At 48.1% G+C, this 27029-nt stretch overlaps 1 protein-coding gene across 9 annotated transcripts in view; it reads left to right on the top strand.

The window, feature by feature from the left end:
• Nucleotides 1–27029, top strand: part of REV1 (REV1 DNA directed polymerase) — a 121815-nt gene that overhangs the window by 80229 nt on the left and 14557 nt on the right. For all 9 annotated transcript variants that reach the window (XM_050921595.1, XM_050921604.1, XM_050921575.1 and 6 more), the window contains 2 exons: nt 2110–2343; nt 24568–24688. In XM_050921595.1, the coding sequence (XP_050777552.1) occupies nt 2110–2343; nt 24568–24688 (355 nt within the window). The remainder of the gene's footprint in view (nt 1–2109; nt 2344–24567; nt 24689–27029) is intronic.

Genomic DNA, 27029 nt, shown 5'->3' with positions numbered 1-27029 from the left:
GATTTTGCCATGTTAATTTTGTTTAATATATTAAACAAAATAGAAAAGTAATAGAATTTGAAAAGCTCACTCTTCTTGTACTCTAATTCAGTATACTTAGAAATGGTTAGATTATTCAGAAATTCAAGATTGTCCCAAAGAACCAAAGAGTTGAAACAACGTGGTGCTCTCTTTTTATTCTTTCCAACCTCATTTATGGTGAAGACTTTTTGCTCCCTCAGGAGATCAGATAAAATAATGTCTTAAAGATCACTCTGCAAATATGGAAAAAGGTAGTTGGGTACTTTGATATAGCACTAGAATTTTCACTGATGTTCTCAGTATGCAGGCTGCCTTGTGCTTCTTTGGGACTGGAAGTTTAACTTTGAAAAGATGAGATCCCATACTAGGATAGTCAACCATTGGAGACTTTTTCCCATGCATAACACTACTAAACTTCAAAAGCTCAGAATTAAACTTAATCTACTTTCTTCAGGTTTCTTTGTGTACCAACACAATCATTTCCTAGACACATTTACAAAAGGAGAAGCTCTGCAAATGAGAGAGAAAAGTATAAAATAGACTCTGACCTAACAAAATAAACTCCTATATTTAATGTTATATTTCCTTTTGTTGATAAATTACTTCAATTATATACCCCTAGTCTGTGCCCTAGGTATGAGATTTTAAAATTTTTCTCAAGGATAATCAGTAGAAGAAAGCATTTAGAATACTCCCCTGAAACCTGTATTTGCAAGACTTACCAGCAAATGCAGCATTTCATTCTGTGCAGATTTGCTATTTTCCTTTCATTTTAGAGACTTTCTTTTTGTTCTGTATTTGTTCTGTGTGGCCAGCAGGCCTCAGGTTGCCCACCACTGTTGGAGGCTCTGTATTTGTACAGAGCCTCCAACAGTGGTGGGCAACCTGCGGCCTGCTGGCCACACATGGCCTGTCAGGGTAATCCACCGGTGAGCTGTGAGACAGTTTGTCCACAGGCATGGCCACCCATAGCTCCCAGTGGCCCTGCGGCCCGCACCACTTTCTGCAGCTCCCATTGGTTGGGAACAACGAATTGTGGCCACTGGGAGCTGTGGGTGGCCGTGCTTGCGGAGGGTCAATGTAAACACTGTCTCCTGGCCCACCAGCAGATTACCCTGACGGTCCTCAGGTTGCCCACCACTGGCCTCCAACAATGTAGTCCTGGCCTCTCTCTGGATCTCCTAGGTACTACAATAAATAATAATTTTGAGAACATGGTTTCAAATCTACATTTAAGATGTTCCTATTGTGATTATCAGTCATACTCTCTGTCACTCAGGGAGCTGCAATTACATACTTCAGCTTTTGGAATCTGATGCACCATTTCATTTGTTCAGTGTTAGTAATTTTATGTTTTATCGGAATCTACCTCTAGGACCAACTGTTGAGAATTGACTTGATTATTGAATGGTGTTTATGGTTTGGGGGAAAAAGCATATCCTGAATTTACTGACTGTACTAAAAAAGCCCATGTTACAAATATGGCAGTGAGAAATCTGATGTTGCTGTAAATACACCAGATTAGTAACACCAAAGTAAATTGGAGCATATATATATATATATATATATATATATATATATATATATATATATAAAAAAATATCCTGGCACTAAACTGAATGATCACTCAATTGCTGTATTGTTGAATGATCAGTCAGCTGCTTTAGACCAGATAGCAGACTTATGTTCAAATCAATATACATGTTGCCAGTATCTTATCTGATTAGTTATTTAGGGTTATAATGAAGATTAAATTAATGTGAAGGGAAGTTTATATAGGAATTATATTTACTATGTTAAATATTATTTTTTAAAAATACAAGACTAAGCATTTATGTATACTAACTTAATTTTGCCTTTTACTTAGTACTGAATGTTGTAGCAGCTGTATTATCAGATTCCGAAATCAGCTTGTGTATACAAATTAGGATGTCAGTTGTTGTGTTTTAATTTCTTCTAATTTCAGTTTATAAAATAAATACTATGACTCTTTTAAACTGTTTTTATGTACTAATGTTCTTGGTTCTCAAAAAATCTAATGACCTTTTTATTTTTATTTTATTTTATTTTATTTTATTTTATTTGCAGTTAGATCAATCTGTCTTGGAAGCACTGCCATCTGATCTCAGAGAACAAGTAGAGCAAATGTACGCCATTCAACAGGCAGAGACTTATGGTGATAGCAAAAAAGAGCCCATAAATGGGTGTAACAGTGAGTTTCTGCCACAGCCAGTTGGAGCAGTTCTCTTACAAATACCAGACCTCCAAGAACCAAACAGTGATACAGGAATTAATGTAATAGCCCTGCCAGCATTCTCACAGGTAGAGTATACTCTAAAATAAGTGGGCTTTAACATGGTGTCAACAAATATGAGCTTTGAATCTGTAGTAATAATAGTTAAGAACTTCATTTGTCCAGGCAAAATTATTAGAATTTGTGAGTCGTTCAGAGCCCACCCATAGGCCACTACATATTGGTCTCTGCACCTTTAGAACTTTTATCCTGGACTCCGGAAAAGTATAATACATGTTAAAGATTTATAGTTGCCATTATTTCTACATCCGTGTCTTGAAAAGTTATTTTTTGTTGTTGATGAAAAGGCTCTGCAATTATCCCTCATTTTGCAATAAAATGAGATATATGAACAGTTTTTTCCTTGCACTGCAGCTGTGTTACATTGCATTACCAGTGCAAGGCAGTCCTGAAATCAGCTTAACTAGCCACTGAAGGATCAGCCCATTATAGATGAATCTTTTGATGGCATAAAGCTAGTGTAGTAGCTCCCTAGCCACACATGTGCCTGCCAGTTTAGTTTAGTGTGTTTTTTGTCAGGGGGAAAAGGAGGCATGACAGGAGCTTCCATGGGTCCCAGCAATTCCCAGATGCCATAATAGTTGCTTGAGGCTGTTGGCTGCTGTTGCAAGTTAGACCAGCCTAAGGACTATTTTAAATCCATGAAGGCTACTGGACTGGTGCACAGCAGGACCAGGATCAGGGGAGTGCACAAGTGGTTTATAGCATGATGGCTTGAAGTGGTAGAAAGATGCTATTCATCCAAGGCTGGTCATCCTTTCTTCAGTCCCAGGGGATCACATATGTTGGAGATGGATGTTGAAAGATCTTGTTATAGACTTCATTTAAAATTCATTAGCAGCAACAGGGAGATAATTCTCCATTCACTGTTTCAGGACACTATACATCCTATTAGGCAGAGAGGGAAATTGAACTGGGATCTCCCAAGCACTGGCTGAGTACCCTAACCACTGGGTTAAAGGTTGTAATAGATGCCTGTCCCCCCTCCCACTCCCCCAGCTGTTTTGTGTGAAATTGCAAAAACAGCTTAGCCACCTAAGCTGTCTAACTCCAAGAAAGGGGAGATGGGTTTCCAGTTGTGGATTTCAAACAGAGATAGGTGCCTCCCTGCAGCCTGGACTTAGGTGCTGAAATCTTGAGAGGGACAGGGTTTAGGACATACTTCTCTCATCACCATTTCCCATTGGCTAGCTCAGGTGGCCCCACCTAGTGTCCTGGCTTTTGTGCATCCTGTTCTTAGGTGCCTAACTCAGGCTTTGTGGATTCCCGTGATTTTTGTATGCATCTGAAAGTTAGGCATTGTGGCAAAGTCCCTTTGTAGATCCAAGCCCAAGTTCTCAAAACTAAAAGTAACATGAGTGCAGCAGTTCTTAAAGTTGTTACTATTGAAGTGGTATCTTAATTTAAAACAAGATATGGTCTTTATGTCATAACTACATCATTATGGGAGAATATATCATAGATGAAATGTAGGGATGGAAGGGCCCCAAGAAGCCATCCAGTCCAGCCCCTTTTGCCATTGCACAAATAAGTAAACCTAGACCATCCTTGACGGTGTCCAACTTGTTTTTAAAAGCTTTCAATAACAGGAACTCCACAACCTCCCTTGGAGGCCTATTCCAGAGTTTAAATACCCTTATCATTAGAAAGTTTTTCCTAATATCTAACTTAAATCTCTCTTGCCTCAGTTTAAGTGCATTACTTCTTGTCCTACCTTCAGTGGACTTGGAGACCAATTGATCCTCATCCTCTTTTAACAGCCCTTAACACATTGGAAGACAGTTATCAGGTCCCTCCTCAGTCTTCTTTTCTCAGGACTAAACATGTCCAATTTATTTAACCTTTCCTGATAAATCAGATTTTTTAAACCTTTTTTCATTTGTATTGCTCTCCTCTAGATGCCTTCCAATTTGTCCGTGTGTGTAAAAGAAAAAAAGTTATTTATATTTGAAACTTAATGAATTAGTACAGTAGTACACTCCATAAATTGAAATATTACTGTCATTCTGTGGCAGGAGGATTTTAGCGGTGGAGAATTTTAGCTATAACAACTCAGTAGAGGTAAATTATTACACAGTTTACATCCTGCAGTTTCTTATTGCTTAATTAGGTTAATTTTTTTCAACTCTACACCACTTTTGTCTGAATTGCTTTTATATGAGTGGTTGCCTGGTTAATAAGGTGACTGATTTGTTCATTGGGAAATTTGTGGTAAGTTTCACTTGTTAATTCTAAGGTTTGTATTGTAAGAATCCATATAGGTTTAATTCATTTCCGTTAGCCTCTATAGTAATCATTTGGAATATAGAAAAATCTATAAAAGTTGGCAAGATTTGAAGCTTAAAGCAGAGCATTTAAGTGGTAAAGAATACTAGTATTTACAGATGTTTAAAACTGAATGGCATGTGTTTGCTGTGTTGAAGTTAGTTTTTTCGAGTGCTTGCTCATGTCCATTCCATGTTAGGTGTGCGCATGCCACATGCGCAGTCGCCGGAGATTTTTCCCTCAGTGGTATCTGCTGGACTAGCTCTATCACCACCTGCTCATGTGCCAGTATAAGGGGCCTATTTGGCCCTGCGCTCTCTGTTCCATCTGACCACCCGTGACAGTCGCTGGAACAACTTCTCTTGCCTTAGCGAGGCATTTAGTCAGTGATTCTGTTATTCCATCCTTTCTTTCACAAGTTTAGTTACCTTCAGTTATTTCCTTTAGTAGTAGTGTATATAGTTAAATCCTCCACATTTAGCTTAGAAAGGCATCCTCTGCCCGCGGGGGCAGGCGTGCCCCGATCTCCGGGCTTCAAATCTTGTACCTCCTGCTGCAAGCCCGTGCCAGTGGGCCACCTGCACTCCACCTGTCTGAAATGTCTGGGGGAGGATCACGTTCGAGAGCATTGCCAGATCTGCTGCCAGTTCAAGCCTCATACGAAAAAAGGACAGGAAGGTTAGGCTAAGTTCCATCCTAATGTAAGCCAGGCTCAAACCAATATCAGAACCAAGCTGTAAAAGCAGCAAAGAATCCTGTGGCACCTTATAGACTAACAGACGTTTTGGAGCATGAGCTTTCGTGGGTGAATACCCACTTCCTCAGATGCATGTAGTGGAAATTTCCAGGGGCAGGTATATATATGCTAGCAAGCAAGCTAGAGATAACGAGGTCAGTTCAATCAGGAAGGATGAGGCCCTGTTCTAGCAGTTGAGGTGTGAAAACCAAGAGAGGAGAAACTGGTTCTGTAGTTGGCAAGCCATTCACAGTCTTTGTTCAATCCTGAGCTGATGGTGTCAAATTTGCAGATGAACTGAAGCTCAGCAGTTTCTCTTTGAAGTCTGGTCCTGAAGTTTTTTGCTGCAGGATGGCCACCTTAAGGTCTGCTATAGTGTGGCCAGGGAGGTTGAAGTGCTCTCCTACAGGTTTTTGTATATTGCCATTCCTAATGTCTGATTTGTGTCCATTTATCCTTTTCCGTAGAGACTGTCCAGTTTGGCCGATGTACATAGCAGAGGGGCATTGCTGGCATATGGTGGCGTATATTACATTGGTGGATGTGCAGGTGAATGAACCAGTGATGGTGTGGCTGATCTGGTTAGGTCCTGTGATGGTGTCGCTGGTGTAGATATGTGGGCAGAGTTGGCATCGAGGTTTGTTGCATGGATTGGTTCCTGAGCTAGGGTTATTATGGTGCGTTGTGCAGTTACTGGTGAGAATATGTTTCAGGTTGGCAGGTTGTCTGTGGGCAAGGACTGGCCTGCCACCCAAGGCCTGTGAAAGTGTGGGATCATTGTCCAGGATGGGTTGTAGATCCTTGATGATGCGTTGGAGGGGTTTTAGCTGGGGGCTGTATGTGATGGCCAGTGGAGTCCTGTTGGTTTCTTTCTTGGGTTTGTCTTGCAGTAGGAGGCTTCTGGGTACACGTCTGGCTCTGTTGATCTGTTTCCTTATTTCCTCATGCGGGTATTGTAGTTTTGAGAATGCTTGGTGGAGATTTTGTAGGTGTTGGTCTTTGTCTGAGGGGTTCGAGCTGATGCGGTTGTACCTCAGTGCTTGGCTGTAGACAATGGATCGTGTGATGTGTCCGGGATGGAAGCTGGAGGCATGAAGGTAGGCATAGCGGTCAGTAGGTTTTCGATATAGGGTGGTGGTAATGTGACCATCACTTATTTGCACCGTGGTGTCAAGAAAGTGGACCTCCAGAGTCTCCTTCCCATGGGTCCAGATGATGAAGATGTCATCAATGTAGCGTAGGTAGAGAAGGGGCGTGAGTGGATGAGAGCTGAGGAAGCGTTGTTCCAGGTCGGCCATAAAGATATTGGCATATTGTGGGGCCATGCGGGTGCCCATAGCGGTGCCACTGATCTGGAGATATATATTGTCATCAAATTTGAAATAGTTGTGTGTAAGTATAAAGGCACAGAGCTCAGCAGCCAGTTGTGCTGTGGCATCATCAGGGATAGTGTTCCTGACAGCTTGTATTCCATCTGTGTGTGGGATGTTTGTGTAGAGAGCCTCTACATCCATGGTGGCTAGGATGGTGTTTTCTGGGAGGTGACCAATGCATTGTTTCCTCAGGAAATCAGTGGTGTCACGGAGATAGCTGGGAGTGCTGAATAAAGTCTGAATAGGGGGGAAGTGATGGTCACAGGCCAAAGGGATTTCTAGCCTGTGTATAAAAACCTGGAAAAAACCTGGCTAGAAATCCCTTTGGCCTGTGACCATCACTTCACCCCATTCAGACTTTATTCAGCATGGGAAGGAGACTCTGGAAAAATTCCACCACGATTTGAACAGCTTCCACCCCACCATCAACCTCAGCCTGGACCAATCTACACGGGAGGTCCACTTTCTTGACACCACGGTGCAAATAAGTGATGGTCACATTACCACCACCCTATATCGAAAACCTACTGACCGCTATGCCTACCTTCATGCCTCCAGCTTCCATCCCGGACACATCACACGATCCATTGTCTACAGCCATGCACTGAGGTACAACCGCATCTGCTCTAACGCCTCAGACAGAGACCAACACCTACAAAATCTCCACCAAGCATTCTCAAAACTACAATACCCGCATGAGGAAATAAGGAAACAGTTCAACAGAGTCAGACGTGTACCCTCCTACTGCAAGACAAACCCAAGAAAGAAACCAACAGGACTCCACTGGCCATCACATACAGCCCCCAGCTAAAACCCCTCCAACGCATCATCAAGGATCTACAACCCATCCTGGACAATGATCCCACACTTTCACAGGCCTTGGGTGGCAGGCCAGTCCTTGCCCACAGACAACCTGCCAACCTGAAACATATTCTCACCAGTAACTGCACACCGCACCATAATAACTCTAGCTCAGGAAGCAATCCATGCAACAAACCTCGATGCCAACTCTGCCCACATATCTACACCAGCGACACCATCACAGGACCTAACCAGATCAGCCACACCATCACTGGTTCATTCACCTGCACATCCACCAATGTAATATACGCCACCATATGCCAGCAATGCCCCTCTGCTATGTACATCGGCCAAACTGGACAGTCTCTACGGAAAAGGATAAATGGACACAAATCAGACATTAGGAATGGCAATATACAAAAACCTGTAGGAGAGCACTTCAACCTCCCTGGCCACACTATAGCAGACCTTAAGGTGGCCATCCTGCAGCAAAAAAACTTCAGGACCAGACTTCAAAGAGAAACTGCTGAGCTTCAGTTCATCTGCAAATTTGACACCATCAGCTCAGGATTGAACAAAGACTGTGAATGGCTTGCCAACTACAGAACCAGTTTCTCCTCTCTTGGTTTTCACACCTCAACTGCTAGAACAGGGCCTCATCCTCCCTGATTGAACTGACCTCGTTATCTCTAGCTTGCTTGCTAGCACACATATATATACCTGCCCCTGGAAATTTCCACTACATGCATCTGAGGAAGTGGGTATTCACCCACGAAAGCTCATGCTCCAAAACGTCTGTTAGTCTATAAGGTGCCACAGGATTCTTTGCTGCTTTTACAGATCCAGACTAACACGGCTACCCCTCTGATACTTGAGAACCAAGCTGGTCAGACATTGGTGCGGAGTGCTCCTCCAGTGGCACTGGTCTCCCAGCTCCGTTCCCCTTCACTCCCTTCCCCAGTGCTGAGGAAGAAACACAAGAAACAATGATCCGAGAGGAGACGTTTCCCAGAATTGAGGAAGGACAAACACAGGGAGTGCAACAATAGGAAACCTGTGTCTGTCCACTCCTTTACCCCAACTCTGCTTGTTGCACTACTGACTCCACCCTGCTCGCAGATGCCGCCGAATCTAGTACAGGACCATCCACCGTTACCATGGGGTCATCATGGCACGAGCAGGATTTCAGTGCAGTCCACCCTGGAGGCATTTGCAGTGGCCAGGGACCAAACGGCAGCAAGTTCTGGCACCGATGAAGTCATCGAGCAGAATGGAGCATGTTGTCTTGAGCGCTTATCCAGCACTGGGTCCACTGGTACCGACCAGAGGGAAACCGATCCTGCAGATGTTGGCAAAGAGTTCATTGCTCCAGCACTGTTTCCTGAACCCTCGGCACTGACTGACAGAAGCAAGGGGTTCTTCTTCGAGTGATTGCTCACATCCATTCCAGTTAGGTGTGCGCGCCGCGCGTGCACGTTCGTCGGAAACTTTTTTACCCTAGCAACTCCAGTGGGCCGGCAGGTCGCCCCCTGGAGTGGCGCCGCCATGGCGCCCAATATATATCCCTGCCGGCCCACCCGCTCCTCAGTTCCTTCTTACCGCCGTGTCGGTCGTTGGAACTGTGGAGCGCGGCATAGCTGTCCTCCACGTCCCTAGCTCTCCTTGTTCTCTATCGTTATCTTTATTGTAGTTGTTAATTAGATTGTTAAGTGTAGATAGTAGTAGTTAAGTGATAAGTAGTTTGTAAATAGTTCTTCGCCGGGGGCTTAGCCCTTCCCGGCACCCGGCACCGGGCTCATGCCTGGTTCGCCGGGCTTCAAGCAGTGTGCGGCCTGCAGGAAGCCCATGCCTACCAGCGACCCCCACGACGCGTGCCTGAAGTGCCTGGGGGAATCGCACAGATCCGACAAGTGCCGCATCTGCAAGGCTTTTAAGCCAAGGACTAAGAAGGAGAGGGATCAAAGGCTCCGGACTCTCCTTATGGAGGCGGCACTTGACCCGGCGGCTTCGCAGGCCGTGATGTCGGCGCCGGCACCGGATCGCACCGGCACCGAGAAGACTCCCCGGCACCGACCTTCTCCGGCACCGGGGACAGAGCCTAGGCCGTCGAAGTCCATTACTCCGGCCAGGCAGACCCGAGTGGAGCGCCCGGCCTCAACATCGGCCGCGGCGCCGCCGGCACCGTCGACTCCGGGCCCGGCGGGTCCGTCGAGTCCGGTGCCGCCAAGCTCCCCCATGACATCTGGGGTCGAGATAGTGGTGCCATCCACACCAGAGACCTTCGCCTCGGCACGGGACCTCATAGCCATGACCGAGCCCACTCAGCTACCACCCCCGGTACCTCCGGTGCGGGTCGTGTCCAGAGGCAAGCCTATGATGTCGGCACCGTCTCGGGACTCACGTTCTCGATCCAGGTCCCGACGTCACGGTCGCTCCAGATCCCGCCGCCGCTCGCAGTCCCGGCACCGCTCCCCTCAGCGGTACCGGTCGCACTCGCGGCGCCGGTCGACATCGAGACGATCGCGGTCAGACTCCAGCCGCCGTTACCGGCACCGCGATTCCAGGAGCCGATCCAGACATTCGCCGCACCGGTCGACCTCCCGGCGCCGAGCTGGTGGCAGGTCCCGGTCCCGGTCGACCTCCCGGCACCGAACCGGTGGTAGGTCCCGATCCCGGCACCGAAGCGGCGCCCGGTACCGGTCCAGATCCCGGCACCGTGACAGAACCCGGTCCCGGTCCCGGCACCGATACGACTCCCGGCACCGGTCCCCGGCACCGAGAAGATCGCCCATGCCGGCCCGCGCGGACCCTTACCATCCAGGGTCCGCCCCGCCATGGCCCTCTAGACAGCCGTCCGTGTCTTCATTAACGGACAGTGGGTACGCGCTGGGCACCGACCGGCAGGCGGCGCTGTTCAGTGAGCCTCCACAGCAGGACCAAGGCCCGCAGCAATGGGGTTTCTGGACACCCTGGGCATATCATCAGGCCCAGGGCCCCCAACAGCTCCCTGCTAGGCCGGCGACTGCGGAGCGCAGGGCACCTGAAGCCTCGCTGTCTCGCCCCCCCTCCCTCCCCGGATGGGGAGGAAGGGTCCAAGCATCAAGACTCCGCTTTGGCTCCTGAGGCAGAGGCGAGGGCCGAGGGAGACCCCCCATTAGACACTCTCTTGCCGGGGGTCTCCTCATCCTCCTCCCCTGATGAAGCAGTGGCTGGGACCTCCTCCAACAGCCCCCCCCCGCTGGACCTCAGGGCGCACCAGGACCTCCTCAGGCGAGTAGCCCAAAATCTGAGTCTGCAAGCCGAGGAGGTCTCGGAGGTAGAGGACCCTATTGTGACCATCCTCTCGGCAGACGCTCCCACCAGGGTCGCCCTGCCGTTCATACGAACCATCCAGGCCAACGCCAACACCATCTGGCAGTCTCCGGCCTCCATTCCTCCCACTGCGAAGGGCGTCGAGAGGAAGTACATGGCTCCTTCTAAGGGATACGAGTACCTCCACGTACACCCGACTCCGTGTTCCCTGGTGGTCCAATCCGTTAACGATAAAGAGCGTCACGGCCAGGAGGCTCCAGCCCCCAAATCCAGGGAGGCCAGGCGGATGGATCTCCTCGGCCGTAAGGTGTACTCGGCTGGGGCGCTGCAGCTCAGGGTCTCCAACCAGCAGGCCCTGTTAAGCAGATACGCCTTCAACTCCTGGGTGGCAGCAGATAAATTCAAGGAGCTGCTGCCACAAGATGCTCGTCAGGAGTTTACGGCCATCTTAGAGGAAGGCAAGAAGGTCGCACGCACGTCCTTGCAAGCCTCTTTGGACGCTGCGGATTCGGCTGCCCGTACCCTCGCGTCGGGTGTAACAATGCGTCGCCTCTCCTGGCTGCAGGTTTCCGGCCTTCCGCCGGAGCTCCAGCACACTATACAGGACCTTCCTTTCGAAGGCCAAGGATTATTCTCGGACAAGACAGACCCCAGACTCAAGAGTCTGAAAGACAACCGAGTCATCATGCGGTCACTTGGGATGCACACACCAGTGACGCAACGCAGACCCTTCCGGCCGCAGCAACAACAACAACAGCGCAGGCCGTATTCCCAGTTCCGCCAGCGGCAGGACCTTAACAGGCGCCGCGGCAGGAACGGAAGGCGCAGGCACTCGGGGAACCAAGGGGGGCAAAACCAAGGCTCCTCTAAGCCCCCGCCTGGACCCAAGCCTTCATTTTGAAGGTGCGCCCGAGGGCGCAGTAACAGTTTCCCCAATGGATCCTTTCCCCCCGTTTTCCAACCGCCTTTCTTTTTTCCTCCCAGCGTGGTCCCTAATAACATCAGACCGCTGGGTCTTACGCACGGTGCAGTCGGGATACCGCCTGCAGTTTGTTTCATTTCCTCCTCCCCGCCCCCCTTCCTCGTCCCTCTTCAGGGACCCCTCTCACGAGCAATTCCTTCGGCAGGAGGTGCAGACGCTCCTCGGCAAAGGAGCTATAGAGGCGGTGCCGGAGAACGAGAAAGGCAAGGGGTTTTATTCCCGCTACTTTCTGATCCCCAAGGCCAAGGGAGGCCTCAGGCCTATCCTCGACCTGCGAGAGCTCAACAAGTACCTGGTGAAGTTGAAGTTCCGCATGGTTTCCTTGGGGACCATTATCCCATCCCTGGATCCGGGAGACTGGTACGCCGCCCTCGACATGCAGGACGCGTATTTTCACATTGCTATCTGGCCACCCCACAGACGTTTCCTTCGCTTCGTTGTGGGGTCTCTGCATTACCAATTTGCAGTCCTCCCATTTGGCCTGTCCACGGCCCCGAGAGTGTTTACGAAATGCATGGCAGTTGTTGTGGCGCAGCTTCGGCGCAGTCGTATCCACGTGTTCCCGTATCTGGACGATTGGTTGATTCGGGGCACGTCGGAACAACAAGTCTGCAGCCATGTCCGTGTGATCACCGACATGTTCGCCACTCTGGGCCTCTTGGTGAACACAGACAAGTCCACCCTGGCCCCCACACAAAGGGTGGAATTCATCGGGGCCGTCCTGGACGCCACTGTGGGCAGGGCCTTGCTGCCATTGCAGCGGTTCCAGGCCTTGTCGGCAATCGTGCAACGACTACAGACAGCCCCCCTGACGTCAGTGAGGACGTGTCTAACCCTGTTAGGCCACATGGCGGCCTGTACTTTCGTGACCAATTACGCTCGGCTCCGCATGAGGCCACTCCAGTTGTGGCTCATCAGTCATTACAGGCCGACAAGACAGCCACTAGATATGTTAATCACGATCCCCCAGAGGGTCTTAGATTCTCTCGGCTGGTGGCTGGACCAGTCAGTGTTGTGTGCGGGTCTCCCCTTCCACCCATCTCAGCCCTCGGTGTCCCTAACAACAGATGCCTCAGATCTCGGCTGGGGGGCCCACGCAGGGACCCTGAGGACGCAGGGCCTGTGGTCCCAGGAGGAGGTGGGGCTACACATCAACATGCGGGAGTTGAGAGCAGTCCGTCTTGCTTGTCAAACGTTCTGTCATCAGCTCCAGGGTCGTTGTGTCGCGGTGTTCACCGACAACACGACGACCGTGTATTATATCAACAAGCAGGGCGGCACCAGATCCTCCTCCCTGTGCCACGAGGCGATACGACTCTGGGACTTTTGTGTAGCCCACTCCATTCACCTCATGGCTTCCTTCCTCCCCGGAGTACGGAACACGCTGGCGGATCGATTGAGCAGATCCTTCCTGTCACACGAGTGGTCCCTTCGCCCAGACGTCACCCTCTCCATCTTCCGGAGGTGGGGTTATCCCCGGGTGGACCTCTTCGCGTCCAAGGGGAACAGGAAGTGCCAAGCGTTCTGCTCCTTTCAGGGCAGGGAGCCCGGGTCGATAGCGGATGCCTTCCTCATCCAGTGGTCGACCCACCTGTACTATGCGTTTCCCACATTCCCGTTGGTCCACAGGGTCCTTCTGAAGGTGCGCAGGGACAGGGCTCATGTGATCATGGTAGCCCCGGCGTGGCCCAGACAGCACTGGTACCCCATGCTGCTGGACCTGACCATAGCCGACCCAGTTCCCCTGCCCCTTCATCCGGACCTGATTACCCAGGAGCACGGGACCCTCTGTCACCCGGACCTGCAGTCGCTGCACCTAGCGGCGTGGCTCCTGCGTGGCTGACTGGCTCTGAGCTGCGCTGTTCCACGCCGGTGAGGGAGGTGCTCTTGGGCAGCAGGAAGCCGTCCACAAGAGCGACATATTTGGCCAAATGGAAGCGCTTCTCCTATTGGTGCGTGGAGAGAAATCTCCGCCCTATGGAAGTTTCAGTAGCCGACATCTTAGACTACATTTGGTCCCTCAAAGGGCAAGGTCTGGCCATATCGTCGTTACGAGTCCACCTAGCGGCTATCTCCACCTTTCACCCGGGTGCGGATGGTCACTCTGTTTTTTCCCACCCGACGGTGTCTAGATTCCTTAAGGGGCTGGAACGTTTATACCCTAACGTCCGTCCCCCTGCTCCAACCTGGGATCTTAACCTGGTGTTGTCCCGACTCATGGGGCCCCCCTTTGAGCCGTTAGCTACTTGCTCCCTGCTTTACCTCTCTTGGAAGACGGCCTTTCTAGTAGCTATCACCTCAGCTAGACGGGTGTCGGAACTCCGGGCTCTTGTGGTAGACCCCCCATATACGGTCTTCCACAAGGACAAGGTGCAGCTGAGACCACACCCTGCTTTTCTCCCCAAGGTGGTCTCAGCCTTCCACGTCAACCAAGAGATATTCCTCCCGGTTTTTTTCCCAAAACCTCACTCCTCAGGCAGGGAGCAGCAGCTCCACTCGCTTGATGTCCGTAGGGCTCTCGCGTTTTACGTGGAGAGGACTAAGCCCTTCCGCAAATCCCCCCAGCTTTTCGTGGCAGTAGCGGACCGCATGAAAGGGCTTCCTATCTCCTCCCAGAGGTTATCCTCTTGGGTAACGTCCTGCATCAGGACCTGCTATGACTTGGCCCACGTCCCTACGGGCCGTGTGACTGCGCATTCTACCAGGGCGCAGGCGTCGTCGCTGGCTTTCCTTGCCCGTGTACCCATCCAGGAAATCTGTCGGGCAGCGACCTGGTCATCGGTCCACACCTTTGCTTCCCACTACGCCCTGGTCCAGCAGTCTAGAGAGGATGCGGCCTTCGGATCTGCTGTGCTCCATGCCGCGACTTCTCGCTCCGACCCCACCGCCTAGGTATGGCTTGGGATTCACCTAACTGGAATGGATGTGAGCAATCACTCGAAGAAGAAAAGACGGTTACTCACCTTTGTAACTGTTGTTCTTCGAGATGTGTTGCTCACATCCATTCCACACCCGCCCTCCTTCCCCACTGTCGGAGCCGCCGGCAAGAAGGAACCGAGGAGCGGGTGGGCCGGCAGGGATATATATTGGGCCCCATGGCGGCGCCACTCCAGGGGGCGACCTGCCGGCCCACTGGAGTTGCTAGGGTAAAAAAGTTTCCGACGAACGTGCACGCGCGGCGCGCACACCTAACTGGAATGGATGTGAGCAACACATCTCGAAGAACAACAGTTACAAAGGTGAGTAACCGTCTTTTCCAGTCCCCTACAGTCCCTCCAAACTGACTTGTTCTCGGGATTGGAGGTGAAGTGGGCATCCAATCAAGGGGCCAATACCAGTACCCTACCTACGTTTCGTCAGATCCTAGTGTGAGGGGGGGACTCTCTCTGGCTTGGTAGGCAGTGGCTCATGCAGAAATCCATGGGGTTTTCCCCTGGTACTGGAGGTGCCTTCCAGCCACTCATACACAGTTGTGAGAGAGAGAAGGGCTACTCCGTTGTGCCACTCGGATTCCAGTACTGAGCCCAGTACCAATACTCAGGAGTTAGAGCTGCATGATGTGAAGGCAGAGTCTACCCTTACCTTGACAACTGGCTGATCAAGAGCTGGTCGGAGGCCCACGTGAAAGCCAGCATCAGTCTGGTCCAAGCTTCCTTCTGAGCCGTGGGCCTATTGATAAATGAGCAAGTCAACTCTCCTCCCCGTCCAGAGGATAGAGTTTATCCTGGTGGTGCTTGATTCTACCCAGGCCAGAGCATTCCTCCCAGAGGTGAGCTTCCAGAGACTGTCGGCTTTGATATCAAAGATCAAGGCCCACTGCATGATGAGAGCCAGTTTCTGCCTCAGACTTTTAGGTCACATGGCAGTGTGCACCTACATGGTACAGCACGCAAGACTGCTCCTCAGACCCCTTCAAGCTTGGCTGGCCTCAGTGTTGTCACTGAGCCATCACCTTTTGGACTTTGTGCTTACAGTTCCTGCCCCGGTCCTCACCTCCATCAACTGGTGGAGGGATCCCTTTGTCACTCCCCAGCCATCAGTATCCCTTATCTCTGACATATCTGGTCTAGGTTGGGAGGCTCGCCTTGAGCATCTCCGTATTCAAGGTGTGTGGTCTCAGGAGGAGCTGTCCTTGCATACAAACATCTGAGAGTTCAGAGCAGTCCACCTAGCATGCCAGGTGTTTCTACCCCAGATCGCAGGCAAAGTAGTGCAAGTACTCATGGACAACATGGCAGATGGCAGCCATGTTTTACATCAGCAAACAGAGAGAAGCACACTCATCCACCCTCTGTCAAGAGGCCATTCGCTTGTGAGACTTCTGTGCAACGCACTCCATCCACCACAAAGCTTCTATACCTTGACTTTTTTTTTGCAAAGCTTTTGATATGGTGTCTCACAATATTCTTGCCAGCAAGTTAAAGTAGTATGGATTGGATGAATGGACTATAAGGTGGATAGAAAGCTGGCTAAATCATCGGGTTCACCGGGTAGCGATCAACAGCTCGATGTCCAGTTGGCAGCCAGTATCAAGCGGAGTGCCCCAGGGGTCGGTCCTGGAGCCAGTTTTGTTCAACATCTTCATTTAATGATCAGGATGATGGGATGGATTGCACCCTCAGCAAGTTCGCGGATGACACTAAGCTGGGGGAGAGGGATAGGGTCCAGAATGACCTAGACGAATTGGAGGATTGGGCCAAAAGAAATGTGATGAGGTTCAGCAAGGACAAGTGCAGAGTCCTGCACTTAGGACGGAAGAATCCCAGGCTAGGTACCGACTGGCTATGCGGCAGTTCTTCAGAAAAGGACCTGGGGATTACAGTGGGCAAGAAGCTGGATATGAGTCAACAATGTTCCCTTGTTGTCAAGAAAGCTAATGGCATATTGGGCTGCATTTGTAGGAGCATTGCCAGCAGATGGAGGGAAGTGATTATTCCCCTCTGTTTGGTATTGGTGAGGCCACATCTGGAGTATTGTGTCCAGTTTTGGGCTCCCCACTACAGAAAGGATGTGGACAAATTGGAGAGAGTCCAGCAGAGGGCAACGAAAATGATTAGGGTGCTGGGGCACATTACTTATGAGGAGAGGCTGAGGGTGACACATTCTGTATCTTGGGAGAATGTCCTGATTTTTATATATAAAGCATGCCTTGTAAGGTATCACGGGAAAGCTTATGATGTGCTGAAAGTAATTTCTCTATCTATATATGTATATCATTAATGCATATGAAGTTATGAGAATTGTGTGGTATGGTCATCACAAAAACACGCTGTAAGTTAGGGAATCAGCCAGATATTCACTCCCCAGAGGCTACAGCAAGGAAAGTAACCAACACCTGGTGGGGTATCAATCAACCCACCAACAACTATTGTCCAGCAAGGGAGCTATAATGCAATAACTTACTTGCATGAGGCCACACCAGGGGAATTGCTCAACCTTTCCTGGAGATTCAGCAATGCCCCGAGATATACCTGGACTTGTGCTCCCCAAGCACATGGGACTGAGGTTATATAACAGAGACAATGACAACATGTGGGGCTTTTTCTCCTGCCCCCAACTACACTGCAAGCAACTAAGACACTGAGAAGAAAAGACTCCAATAGAGGAGATTGGCCTAGGTTTAAGGAACAAACCTGTATATTAAGGACTGCAATATCCAGTAAGGTGAGAAACTGCTTCATCTAGATGTTGCCCATCTGATAAAGTTGAGAGTTTAGACTGCGTGCTTATATTTTATTTTATTTTGGTAACTGACTGACTTTTTGCCTGTCACTTAAAATCAATATTTTATAGTCAATACATTTGTTTTACTGTTTATCTTTACCAGCGAGTTTGTATGAAGTATGTGGCCAATCTGCTCAGGTTTTGCAAAGACTGGTATATGGATATCCACTTTCCATTGATGAAGTGGTGAACCAATTAATAAATCTGCACTGCCCATCTTGAGCAGTACAAGACGGTATATTCCTGAGATACAGTGCTGGGAGCTGGGGGGGATTTGGCTCTGGTGCCTTTCTCTGTCTGATTCATTAGTGGCTCTGGGAGCATTCCTGCAATATAGCTGGGTGTGGGGCTCCACATGCATTTGTGCTGAGAGATAAAAACACCTGGAGGGGATTGCTGCTGATCACTAGCAAGTCATGGTGAGAGACAGCCCAGGCTGGAGAGAGTTATGGGGGCACAGTGGTCCCACAGTCCCAGGTTGCACCCCAGGGAGACCCTGTCACAGAGGGAACTGTGCTTATTTAGTCTACAGAAGAAAAGAGTGAGCGGGGATTTGATGATAGCCTTCAACCACCTGAAGGGGGGGTTTCAAAGGGAATGGAGCTAGGCTGTTCTCAGTGGTGACAGATGACAAAACAAGGAGCAATGGTCTCAAGTTGCAGTGATGGAGGTCTAGGTTGGATATTAGGAAAAATTTTCACTAGGAAGCACTGGAATGGGTTACCTAGGGAGGTGGGTGGAATCTCCATTCTTAGAGGCTTTTAAGGCCCGAATTGACAAAGATCTAGGTGGGATGATTTAGTTGGTGTTAGTCCTGCTTTGAGCAGGGGGTTGGACTAGATGACCTCCTAAGGTCTCTTCCAACCCTAAGCTTTTATGATTCTGTGATTACCGGAGCCCGGAACTCTCTGACAGATCACCTCAGCGGGTCTCTCTCTTCTCACCATGAGTGGTTCCTTAATCCTGACGTAGCAATATCCATCTTCCAGAGGTGGGGGTTTCCCCTTGTAGACCTGTTTGCAACCAAGAAGGACAGGAAATGTCAGCAGTTTTGTTCGCTACGCAGTCGCAGCCCAGGCTCACTCAGAGATGTCTTACTACTCCTATGGACAAATCACCTGCTCTACATGTTTTCCACCTATTCGTCTTGTATACGAGGTCCTACTGAAACAAAAGCAAGCATTCTTATAGCCATTGCTTGGCCACATCAACACTGGTTCAGCACATTAGTGGATCTGTCACTAGCGGCCCCATTGCCGCTCTCTCTCCTCCCGGACCTGATCTCATAAGATCATGGCTATCTGCTCCACCGACCATGTGGAAGCTCCATGGTTGAATCCAGTAAAGTGGGCCTGTTCTGGCGGACTTTTTCTGGTCTTGTAGTAGGAAACCATCTGCTAGAACGACTCACATCACCAAGTGGAAGCAGTTCTCAGTGTGGTCATCCCAAAGAGGCCTCTCAATCATCCCTCCAGTCCATGTGGGAGTACCTGCTCCATCTGAAACAACAGGGCCTAGCCATTTCATCGATCAAGGTGAATCTAGCAGCAATCTCAGCCTTCCGCCCTCTGATGGCCAGTAGGTCGCTTTTTCCAAGAAACTAGAGGGATTTTACCCTCAAAGTCGCCATCCCATTCCCCTGTGGGACCTACACCTCGTCTTGTCGAGAATCACAGGCCCTCCCTTTGAGCCACTGGCATCATGCCCTCTGTTGTCTCTCTCCTGGAATGTTGCCTTCCTGGTAGTGATTATCTCAGCCAGGAGGTCTTAGAAATGAGGGCCCTTACATCAGAACCCCTGTATCTGATGATCTTTACGGACAAGGGTCAATTCTGCCCCCATCCAGCATTCTTCCCAAAGCTGGTCTCACAGTTTCATAGTAATCAGGTTTTCTTCCCCAAACCACACACAAATTCAGAGGAGCATGTTTCCATACACTGGATGTTAGAGAGGCCCTGGCTTTCTGCCTTCAGAGGATCAAGCTGTACCATAAATCAACACAGCTTTTTGTGGCAGTAGCAGCCAGGATGAAAGGACTACTGGTTTTGGTCCAGAGAATTTCAGCCTGGATCACGTCCTGTTTTTTTGTACGTGCTGTGAGCAGATGGGTGTCCCACTTCCTGCCCATTAAACGAGAGCTCATGCTTCATCAGTGGTGTTTCTGCCCCAGGTCCCAATCCAAGACATCTGCAGAGCAGCAGCGTGGTCATCGGTACATATCTTCTCCTCCCATTATGCCATCATCCAGCAGGCTAGAGATGATGCCAAGTTTAGTAAAGCAGTGTTGCAATTGGTATGTCTATGAACTCCGAGCCCACCTCCTTGGCTTGGGAGTCACCTAACGTGGAATGGACATGAGCAAGCATTCAGACAAGAAAAACTATTACTAACCTTTCCATAACTGTTCTTCGAGATGTCTTGTTCATGTCCATTCCATGACCCACCCTCTTGCCCCTCTGACAGAGTTAGCTGGCAAGAAGGAACTGAGAGGATACAGAGCCAGATGGGCCCCTTATACATGCATGAGCACATGGCACCAGAGGGCACTATTGCTAGTCCAGTGGATACCACTGGGGGAAAAATCTCAAGCAATTGTGCACGTGAAGCATAAACACCCTAATGTGGAATGGACGTGAGCAGCACATCCCAAAGAACAACAGTTACACAAAGGCTAGTAACCGTTTTTTACCATTAGCAAATTTGCACCTCTTACTCTGATTTCAAATGGTAAATCACTTTGAGAATGTAAACAGCACATAAAAAACTGATGTTTTGTATGATGAGTTAATAAGAAAGGTCACATACGAGTTCTTAATTTCACAATAGATTTGTTTTGCCTGAAAGCTAAGTATATTGTAATTACCTTGTTAATAATTTATTACAGGCATAAATACCATCATAATGTTTGAGAACTATTTATGTAAAGTATACAAGATTCACCTTTTTGTTCAGTTTTTTTTAAACCTGACATTATGGTTGCACAGATAATTACTTAAGAGTCAGGAAATTATTTAATTTTGTACTTTCAAACTTTAGTTTGGATCACTATCTCTTAGTGCAACTTACAAAGTGCACCTTTTAAGCGATGGGGGGTGGGTGTGCACACGCACAGGTAAAAACAAAATAAAATATCCTGTGTATGATTTTATTTGAGAAATAGTTACGCGAGGGTATAATTAGACTGTTGCAATGCATGTACACAAAGGGACCACGTTCATACTGCATGTGCAGATTTCCTGATTCTTGGGTGCTTAACCATTCAGCTTTAACTTTTTTAAAAAATATATTTTTAATAGAAATGCCTATGTTTTTAAAAGTAATTCCAAGTTCTGGAAATATTCGGCTGGATTCTACTGTAATGTGCTATCAAATACAAGGTGTGCATTCAGTAAGGCCAAGACTCCATCCAAGGCTTACCTTATTTACTGCACGTCTTATGTGTTGAAAACTTTGTGCTGGGCATGAAGAGTTTTCAAAACTGAAAAAAATCTGTGCCAAGTGCATCAAGATTTACCTTTGTAAGCAGATGCACAATTTATACAAAGTGAGTATTCATTAGAGAGGTAAGTTGGTATGTATGAACTGTGCAGCCTGTCTTCCATACAAATATTTGTAGATCTCAGTTGAAAAAAAAAATGCCATTGTTAAAAAAACTACTAGGCTTGGCAGAATTCTGTTTTTATTTTTTTATAATCTGATTGATAACGATATGTTTATTTTTAAGCATTTTTTCAATTTTTATTGATTTTTAAATTTTCATGGTTGCACAATTTTCACAATTGTGGGAAATTATGGAGAGAGGTCAGACAATAATTAGTTAATGACCATAGACATTGAGATTCAAAAAGTTAAAGCTTTATAATTGTTAAAAAATAAATTGTCAACATCACATGTCAAAATATGCACACTTAATATGCTTAAATCAGACTTTGATAAGTTCTCAAGCACCATTTTCTTACTTTTCCTGTCTGTACGTTTATCATCTCTGGAAGTATATTTTCATCAGTTTGTGTGTGTACAGAGAAATCACTGGTTTATCTACATTTACCTATAAAAATCTAACCCTCTAAGCCTACAAATAACATGTAATCCTCATGTACAGCTTGTTTTTGAAAGCTTTATAATTTTGCCAAAATCTAACCATTTTCACTGGAAAACTCAAAGCCAATTCGTAGTAAAGTCCGTCTCCCTGCCAAATTAACTTTCTGCACTCACCCATTTTAGCTTTTAGAGCATTTCAAAAAGTTCACAAGAATTGTTTTGTAATGGAGGAAAGTATGTTTCACCCTGAGCATAAATAGTTCACTCACTTTTTTGCACTGAAAACTTAAGGCGGCAAATATTTGAAACTTTTAAAACATTGAACAATTCAAAATTAGAAAATAATAGCACATACAGTATTTCTATTGGCTCATGAAACTTCATCTGAGTGTTCCAGAAAAATCTAGAATACACAACAGTGTTTCAGAAAATGAGGATTATACTGTAATCTGAACTGCTGTGTTATCTGAATCCCTTCCTTGTCCTCTGTAGGGGACAAATCCAGATGTTCAGATAATAGACTAGAGACCCCCAGCAGCCGGGAGGCCACGTTGCCGCCGAATGGCTTCTGCGGCAACACAGGGAGCCTGCTGCAGCTGCCCCACCATGGCCCTGCTCACTTACTCCTATGACCACAGAGCAGCAGAGAGCTCCTTGCACTGATGCAGGACTGGTGATACCCTATCCCTGCTAGCCCAAGGTGCAGGGAAGGCAGGGTCTTATAGACTCTAGGACTGGAAGGGACCTCGACAGGTCATCGAGTCCAGTCCCCTGCCCTCATGGCAGGACCAAATACTGTCTAGACCATCCCTAAAAGACATTTATCTAACCTACTCTTAAATATCTCCAGAGATGGAGATTCCACAACTTCCCTAGGCAATCTATTCCAGTGTTTAACTACCCTGACAGTTAGGAACTTTTTCCTAATGTCCAACCTAAATCTCCCTTGCTGCAGTTTAAGCCCATTGCTTCTTGTTCTATCATTGGAGGCTAAGGTGAACAAGTTTTCTCTCTCCTCCTGATGACACCCTTTTAGATACCTGAAAACTGCTATCATGTCCCCTCTCAGTCTTCTCTTTTCCAAACTAAACAAACCCAATTCCTTCAGCCTTCCTTCATAGGTCATGTTCTCAAGACCTTTAATCATTCTTGTTGCTCTTCTCTGGACCCTCTCCAATTTCTCCACATTTTTCTTGAAATGCGGTGCCCAGAACTGGACACAATACTCCAGTTGAGGCCTAACCAGCGCAGAGTAAAGCGGAAGAATGACTTCTCGTGTCTTGTTTACAACACACCTGTTAATGCATCCCAGAATCACGTTTGCTTTTTTTGCAACAGTATCACACTGTTGACTCATATTAAGCTTGTGGTCCACTATGACCCCTAGATCTCTTTCTGCCATACTCCTTCCTAGACAGTCTCTTCCCATTCTGTATGTGTGAAACTGATTGTTCCTTCCTAAGTGGAGCACTTTGCATTTTTCTTTATTGAACTTCATCCTGTTTACCTCAGACCATTTCTCCAATTTGTTCAGATCATTTTGAATTTTGACCCTGTCCTCCAAAGCAGTTGCAATCCCTCCCAGTTTGGTATCATCCGCAAACGTAATCGTACTTTCTATGCCAACATCTAAATCGTTGATGAAGATATTGAACAGAGCCGGTCCCAGAACAGGCCCCGCCTGGCAGAGTAAAGCAGTATCCTGTCCACGGGCCTCCTTTCTGCCCCATTCGGCGCGCAACCCCCCCTCTCCCCCCCACACACCTTGTGCTTGCTGTAATCAAGAGGGCAGGCGTGGCAGTGCAAGGAGCTTTCTCCAGGCCTGCCGTCGTGGGAGTAAGTGAATGCGTCCCAGGACCGACTCCAGCTCTTTTTGCCACTTGACGCAGCAAAGCGGGAGTGGGTGGGTGGGGGAATAAAACCGATCGGCTGCAGCTCAGTCATGCTGCTTCATTCTTCTGCGGCACTTCGGTGGCAGATACTTCGCTCCCTCTCTTCCTCTTCAGTGGCACTTCGGCGGCAGCTCAGAGAGGGACTGAGAGACCCGCCACTGACTTGCTGCCCAAGACCCAGATGTGCCGCCCCTTTCCATTAGCTGCCCCAAGCACCTGCTTTGTTTGCTGGTGCATGGGGCCAGCCCTGATGAGACCATGACATCAGAGTTGCAGATGTCTTGATGCGCTGCTGCTTCTGCCCTCTGCTTTCCAAACTCCCAAATAAAATCCAAGTCCTCCTTTCTATTCAGGTAATCAGGCATATACTGTATATCTGTACTCAAGCTCTGGCCCGTTCAAGATGATGATGAATGACAGATTATTCATCCAAAAGTGAAAATCTGTATAATCAAAGGGGGCTAGCATAGGGAAGTAGGAAGGCTCCTGCCCACCCTACTCGCCTCCGAATCCAGCATAACTCATCTAAGTAGATTTGTAGCCCCTGCACTCAAGAAGGTGCAAGGCTGCTTCCAAGATGCTCCGTGTGGAAAGCACCAGCCTAAAAAAATTGCTGGGTGCAAGAACTAGGAGGAGCCAGATGTCAATCCTACTTGTCTTCAAGGATAAGGGTGGAGAGGGAATGCTTCTGGGTGCCTCTTCCTTGGAAGGAGTTGTTTTGCACATGCTCGTATTACGTACGTGTGTGTGTCACAACTTCGCCCACAACGTTCAGCAAGTGTGTACTAAATCTATTACAAAAATAAAGCAGTTGATTTGGCACCTCAGAGTATTTATTATAAATGTTATTAAGCAAATTAGTTGTAAAATAAATTGTATTTAAAATGTAAATATTGAAAGGAAAATAATTTAAGCTTTTCACTTGTTGACAGATACAATATTTTAAAATCTATATATATTATCTACTGTTTGTATTTCTATGCCTATCTAAATATAATTAACACAACGCAAATCCCTTTCTCATGTGAGTAAACAAGAAAAACTAAACATCAAACACTGTTGTCACCAGTAGAAAAACCTCTAATGAACTATTTCTCATTGTTCAGGTGGACCCAGAGGTTTTTGCTGCACTACCTACTGAGCTGCAAGAGGAACTTAAAGATGCATATGATGAAAGGCAAAAGCAGTCAGAGAACGTCATTCATCAGCAACCGATGAGCACCTTTGGTGAGTCATAAAAAAAAAATGAAAAATGTACCTCAGTCTTGTATCTGGAGCATTCTAAGAGTTGAAGGGACTTTCTGCTATCCTAAAGAAAATTGCAAAATATAACTCATGCATCTAAAAGAATACCACAGTCTAAGAACACTGAGACACATTTTGGCCCCAGTCCTGTTGTCCAGTCCAGGTTTGTTGTACTGGGCATAGGTTTAAGCATAGGTAGGCTTTAAATTATGCCAGGAACTTGATTGGTTTTTGCACGGTCCCAGGATCAAGACAGCATAAAAGTGACTTAAAGATCCTCTCTTCCCTGGTTCTTCCAAGAAGCATGGCTCAATTATATTGGTTGATCCAGCCTTGTGACAATACAAGGGGAAAATAGTGAGTGGGTATAGGTATAGACTGAATGCCTAAAATCTGAGATGACCAAGAGCTGCTACTGGACTCTGTCACTGCTGTTCTACATTCCAACTATTTTGTTAGGGACTCTTTCTATCTGATCTCAAAGTGACTAGGTAGAAGAACAAGCCAGCTTTCTCCAAAAAGTGTGCCTAAAGCAGCAAGTTGGAGGACAAAGCAGAGTAGCCACCACAGTTGTTTGTATCGTTAGAAGTGACTTTCACACTGTCACTGGTCCACTCTATCTTCAGTTGGATCACTGCCTTTGCTTTTGACAGGCTGTCAGTTTTTGCCAAACTTAATATACCATTTTGCAAATACTTATGCACATAATTTTGCCAAATAGTCAGTTGACTTCATGGGACTAGTTGCAAATGTGTTTGCAGAATAAGCCTCAGTTTAAGAGTCAACTTTGCATTTTCCATGACTTGAAGATAGAATTCACTGTTTAGTTTAACTTGAATGTTCAGATCAGTGCCTATTAGTGGATTGAGCACTGACTTGGACTCAGGAGACCTAGCTTCTGTCCCTGACTCTACTTCTGGCCTGCTGGATGATTTTGGACAAGTCACTTCAGCTCTCTATCCCACACTTCCCCCTTCTCTAAAACGAGGATAATGGGTACTGACCTCCTTTTAAAAGGCATTTTGAGATCTGCTGATGAAAAGTGCTATAAAAGAGCTTATTAGTATTTTCATTGCTTCTGTGGCATATACCACCAAATGTTTGGTTTTTATACAATTGATTCCATGAGAAGCTTGTGGGTATACAGTTCCAATTAGAATTTGAGAGTAAAGACAAGGTTCTTCTTCGAGTGATTGCTCATATGCATTCCAGTTAGGTGTGCGCGCGCTGCGTGCACGTTCGTCGGAGAAACTTTTACCCTAGCAACCCAGTCGGGTCGGCTGGGCGCCCCCTGGAGTGGCGCCGCCATGGCGCCCAATATATATCCCAGCCGACCCGGCCACCCTTCAGTTCCTTCTTACCGCCCGTGTCGGTCGTTGGAACTGTGGAGCGCGGCTTCGCTGACCTCCACACTCCCTAGCAGCTCATTTAGCTTTCGTTGTACATAGTTAGTTATTGTATATAGATAGTTTATAGTTATCAATAGTCAGTAATTTACTGTTGTTAGTGTAGTTTTTAGTGGTAGCGAGGGGATCGGGGTACCCCCCCCTCCCCCACACGGGGAGCCGGAGCCCATGCCCGGCTCATCCGGTTTCAAGCCCTGTTCGGCTTGTCACAAACCTATGCCTGTGGGAGACCCTCATGACTCCTGCTTAAAATGCCTAGGGGAGTCGCACTTAACTGCTAAGTGCTCAATCTGCAAGTCCTTTAAGCCAAGGACCAAAAAGGAGCGGGACATTAGATTAAGACAGCTCCTAATGGAAGCGGCCTTGACACCTTCGCCCTCGGCTCAGAGCGCAAGCAAGCCGGTGAGCAAGGGCACCGCGGCACCGAGTACCTCCTCCAAGAAGGCGGCACCGAAACCAGGCCAGAGCCGCTCCACCTCCCCGAGACCGAAGGCGGCGAAGGCACAAATCGTCTCATCAGCCGCCCCGCAGCCAGACCCTGCGCAGAAGGCGGATTGCCCGGCACCGATACCAGCCGCGGCACCGCCCAAACCAGTACCGTCGACTCCGGCCCCGCGAGGTCCGTCGAGTCCGGCACCTGGTAGCTCCCCAGTACACACAGTGGTAGAGCTCTCCACACCTACTACCCCGGAGACATTTGCCGCGGCGAGAGAGCTGATCACCATTACGGAGGCACCCATGCCCTTACCCCCGGCACCGCCGGTGCGGGTCCTGTGTTCTATGGGCAAGCCGACCCTGACCAGACCAGCTTCGGTCAGTGTAACAGACCGGCACCGCTCCAGGTCGCGGTCCGGCAGACGCTCAGCTTCAAGACGCCGTTCAGGCTCACGGCGTCTGTCCCGATCCCGGTACCGATC

Source organism: Gopherus flavomarginatus, chromosome 1 (assembly GCF_025201925.1).
Source record: "Gopherus flavomarginatus isolate rGopFla2 chromosome 1, rGopFla2.mat.asm, whole genome shotgun sequence".
Lineage (NCBI taxonomy): Eukaryota > Metazoa > Chordata > Testudines > Testudinidae > Gopherus > Gopherus flavomarginatus.
This window is presented reverse-complemented; position numbering and strand designations above follow the sequence as displayed.